This window comes from Chenopodium album, chromosome 2, assembly GCF_948465745.1.
Source record: "Chenopodium album chromosome 2, dcCheAlbu1.1, whole genome shotgun sequence".
Taxonomy (NCBI): domain Eukaryota; kingdom Viridiplantae; phylum Streptophyta; class Magnoliopsida; order Caryophyllales; family Amaranthaceae; genus Chenopodium; species Chenopodium album.
The window spans coordinates 24031560-24036554 of record NC_137835.1 but is presented as its reverse complement, the minus strand read 5'-3'; the positions used below and the strand labels follow the sequence as shown (position 1 = coordinate 24036554).

Here is a 4995-nt window from a genome sequence, read left to right as displayed (position 1 = left end):
ATTTTTTTTCTTCTTCTCTCTTTTTTTGGAGAATCAGACCCGTCGTAGTTCAAAACGGAAGAAGGAGGTTTTTTTTATTGAAACAGCTGCACTCGATCAGAGTTGCCTACGTACCCCAATAACAATGTGCGTGCAAGTACAATTTTGTGTATGATCATGAAATAGTGCTTTAGGGAATCAAGCTGTACGTAGTTCTTTGTACCAAAAGAAAACATAAGGAGAAAAAAAAATAAAAATAAAAAATGCTTGGTTTACAGTGCTCATACTACCCCTTTTATCCATCCTTCTTGATGGAGGGTAAGATAGAGGTCACCATGTCGTTGTAGATGCTTCTTTTCCCATGTATAGATTTCTTAGGCTTCAAGGTTTTCAACAGTCTTTCTCGTAGTCCGAGTAGTGACGAGCAATCAAAAGAGCGGGATCATCTTCATGTGTCCAAAGGGAAAGGGAATTTATGGATATTTTCTGATTCGGGCAGGAAATTCCAATTGTGCGCTTGATACACCAACAGAAGGCGTGACAGCCGTTAGTATCATGGCCATGTAACTGATGATAGTGACAATATTTGTTGAGATTTGGTCCAACAGGATTAGCTCCTGCTCGACGAGGTAGTGGCTTGATAAGACCTTCTTCGAGTAGTTGAAGGAACAAATCAGCTTGAGAGGTCCGTGGCTGTGCCGGGCTTGTCTCCGTTACGCTAGACTGAGGATGGGCCGGAGTGATGATCCCACGATCAATAAGATCCTGGATTGCACATTTAAGGTCGTAACAAGTATCGGTTCTATGCCCATATAGATGACAATAACTGCAATATTGTCTCATATCGGTCCCATGTGGTGGTAACGAATACACATAGCTTTTTGCCCGAAGAATACCCTTTTTGCTCAAACGATCGTACACCACACTCAATGGTTCGTCGATTCGAGTGAATATCCTCTTGTTAGCTCTTTCACCTTGAGGGTGCACCTTACGCCTTCTTTCCTGTAGTCGATAGGCATCAATTTCGTAACCATGTCTCTCCATGTGCGAGAGATCGGCGTATTTGATGGAGACCATATGTTGATAATAAAAATCATTTAACTTTCTTAGCAATATCAACATAAAGTCCCGATCAGTTATGGGAAAACGAAGTCGAGCCCGAATGTAAGAACATCTTGAGAAGAGATGTGAAAATGATTTCCGGTCACTTTACTCCATATTCACTAGCTTCAGTTTTTCGGTGTTAGTCTGTCGAAATTCAAATGCCCAGTCACTGAATGCTTGAGCTATTTCTCCCCAAGAGCCTTTACTCGTTATCCCTAAGGTATAATACCAGGATAACGCGGGTCCACCCAGACTTCTATTAAACAACATAGGAAAATGTTCTTCTGGAACATTTAAAGGGTATAAGGTGTTCACAAAGTTGTATAAATGGAGAATAGGATCTCCCCACCCATTGAACTTCTCAAACTGAGGAAGATTAAGATAACGATCTACATGCCTGTAGTTAGGGAAAAGAATCAACTCCTCCGGGTATACCAACCTTCTATAACACAGGACATCAAAATCCAAATCAAAATCCTCGGCCCTAGACCTCTTCCGAGATCCCTCATCATGTTTAAAGGAATTACTTGTCCAAGATTCTCCTCTAAAACAAGGATCGATGTCTTTTGGAGTTTTAGGCTCCTCTTCTACCCCATCTTCATTGGACTAGTTTGTTCCATCTCTAGCGCCTTGGGGATTAACCTCAGAACCATTGTCATTTTCTTGAAGCTCTTCTTCTGGGTCTTCCTCAGTTTCTTCTTTCGGATCTTCCTCAGTTTCTTCGTCTTCCTCTAAGTCCTCTTCCGGATCTTCCTCGGTTTCTTCTTCTTCTTTCCGTGAGCTACTTGAATCAAATCCAATATTATGAATAGTGAATCTGTCTAATGGACTACCCTCTTCTTCATCTAAATGGAGCACTGATTTTCCAACACTAAAAACATTCATAACTTCTGGATTACCCACAAGTGTCACTGCACCATGATCTGTGAGCAGCTTCACCTTTTGGTGTAAGGTAGAGGCTACCACCCTATTCTCATGAAGCCAAGGTCTACCGAGCAAAAGGTTAAAGCACGCTTCAATATCAATTACCACAAATTCAACATTTCTAGCCACTGGTCCATATTCCAAAAGTAACTCAATTGACCCCAAAGCGTCCCTTTTGGCATTGTCATAAGCCCTAACAACCTGTCTTGAAGGTGTCAAATCTTCTTTTTGATAACCGAGCTTCGTCATAACTCGATAAGGACATACGTTGATGGCAGAACCATTGTCAATAAGTACCCGGGGTATTGTCCACCCATGACATTTCAAAGTTATGTGCAAAGAGTTGTTATGGTTGACACTTTCTAGGAGATCATCGTCGGTAAACATTAAAGTGCGGTTTGCTCCATGAATAAGTCCTACCATTTGATCCGGTGTTATGGATGCATCAATTGAAACCTCATTGAGATGTCTCAGAACAGCGGCCCGATGAGGTTGAGAATGAGTCAGTAACTTCCATATAGAAACATTTGCATTAACCTCCTTCATGCGCTTAATATTATCATCTTCTTCCTTATTCACCTCTACTAATTCCCTGTCTTTTTCTTTCCTTCTCAGGGCTTTCACAAGATTCTCATCTTCAAGATATGAAGGTTTAAAATGACGACCTGCACGAGTCAAATGGGCCACATGTAGATCTTCATCATCACTAAGATCATCAAGATAGATCGGACATTGGAAATTACTAGGGGTACTAAGGTGTGCCCCAACATTTTTCTCAGCCATTGACAACAACGAGAGAGCATCCTCTTCATCATCTATTAGGCAAAATGCCCCATCATATCCTATAGTGGCGCAGACAGTGGAGAATGAATCTCTATTGAAGATGACATCCAAACCTTTGCATGGCACAAGCTTGACCTTTTGCTGAGTGGAGTGATCATACACAACACAAACATAATTTCTGGATAATGGCATCTCATACATTTGAGGGGTATTTCGAACCATTAGTAATGTTGGATTAATCTGGTTATTGGTAGTGGATATGGTGTTTATAGAGACAGGAGGCTTATGATTGGGGAGAGGATTATTAGTGATGCTTGGTTGTGTATTTTTAAATTTATCAGAGGGTGCCCCAACTGAAAGCCTTCCTCCATCTACTAGATCTTGAATACGGTGCTTGAATGTTGTGCAATTTTCAATGTCATGCCCAGGCCCTTGATGGAATTCACAGTGTTGGTTTGGGTTGTAACTGGGAGGAGGGTTTCTTGGGGGTGGCCTTGGGTTTAAAGGTTGAACAAGGTTGGCCTTTTTTAGTTTGGAGAAAGCTTGGGCATAGGTCATGTTCAAAGGAGAAAAATTCCTTTGCGGCCTGAGTTGGAATGCTGGTGCGGCACCGATATTGTGTATCAAGTTTGTTGGTTTTGAGGGTATTGAGTCGTTGTTATTAGTTTTCCTATTCCCCCCAAACTTAGGATTGTAAGAGGTGTTACTGCTGCTCCCTTCATCCTTTTTGATATCTCCCTTTTTTATGGCATCCTCTAACAAAGTTCCTGTTGATATGAGGGCTTTAAATGACGGAAAATACTGGAAAGTCATTCGTCCTTGATAGACGGGAAGAAGATTCTTCACTATCATCTGTAATTGTTCTTCCTCGTTCGGCCTATTCACCATCTTTGCCTCCTTGTTTATCCATCTAGTAATGAAGGCGGAAAACGTCTCATTAGGATTTTGTGCAGTTGTCTCCAAATCCCTCCTTGTCACATCGATCTCTTCATTATATTTGTATTGGCTAGAAAATTCTCGCACAATATCGGCCCACGAAGTTTTCTTTGAATTTTCCATATTAAGAAACCAATGAGCGGCAACCCCATCTAAATATTGCTGAAACAATTGCGCCATTAAAGGTTCATCAACACCCCAAGGACTCATAGCCCCTACGTATAATTTTAAGAAATTGGTGGGACTTCCTGTACCATCAAATCTCGTGAGATTCGGCATCTTAAACCCAGGTGGCATTCGTGATTTCGGAAATAAGGTGAGACCATGAATATCTAACCAAGGTTCTGCTTTGGTCATACCCTTCAGTACTTCCTTGAGCCTTAGAATATCTTCCTTAATTTTGGTAGGAGCTTCTCTATCACCATTTCCGTCATCCAAATGCAATGGTGAAGCTACCTCTGAATCATGGTGAGGAGGTGGAGCACTTGCACTCTGTCTTAACAAACTCTGTATTTTTTGTTCCATAGTATCTTGACGATCAAGGATAGATCGCATCATTCCTCGAAGATCATTGGATGGATCAGGGTTTAGCGAACTTTCATGGCCAGGAATCTCGGACATTTCGCTTGGTGGTGGAGAATGAATTTCCCTTGGTGTCGAATGACGCGGTGAGAAGGCTGCTAAATCGGATTGTAAACTGTGAAAAGAGGTTTGCCGGACAAGCCTAGATCCTGTGCGGGTCCAGGTGGATTTCCTGGGTAAAAAGGGAATATTACAAAAAAAACTTCTTCAACAAGCTAAAAAAGTAAATAAAAGATTTTTTTTTAAAAGAAAAATGAACACCCCTTTTTTCTAAAAAAAAGTTTTTTTTTTTTCAAAAATAAAATAAAAAATATTGGACCCTACTACGAAGATTCCTTGCGTGTTGAACACACCATTGGTTATTGGCTTATAAAAAAACTAAAATTTGAACAAGGATTATTCACCCAAACTTCTTCTCTCTCTAAAATCTCAAGTGTTTTCTTTTGAGATTTTGCTTACTTTGCTTAAATTTAAGTTATGGATCCTAATGCCTCACGCGTTAGAGATTTAATTCACTTCTTCTCTGACACTTCGCGCTTCTCCCTCCAAGAGTTACGAGAAAGAGAACGCAACGAGATTCTTAGTTCAATACGGCCAGAAGATCATCCATCTCAATTTTCTAGGGAAAACCTCTCTCTCCCTTATGATCAAAATTCTACAGCTATCCCACCTTCAGTTCCTCAAGTG

The 4995-nt window shown here is 40.8% G+C and overlaps 1 protein-coding gene across 1 annotated transcript; it reads right to left on the bottom strand.

Annotated features, from left to right (window-relative positions):
• Window positions 1-1689: 1689 nt before the first annotated feature.
• Window positions 1690-4347, bottom strand: LOC145570665 (uncharacterized). The gene has a single exon (XM_081629807.1). It carries the CDS (start codon window positions 4345-4347, stop codon window positions 1690-1692), a length of 2658 nt encoding a protein of 885 aa, XP_081485933.1.
• Window positions 4348-4995: the final 648 nt, after the last annotated feature.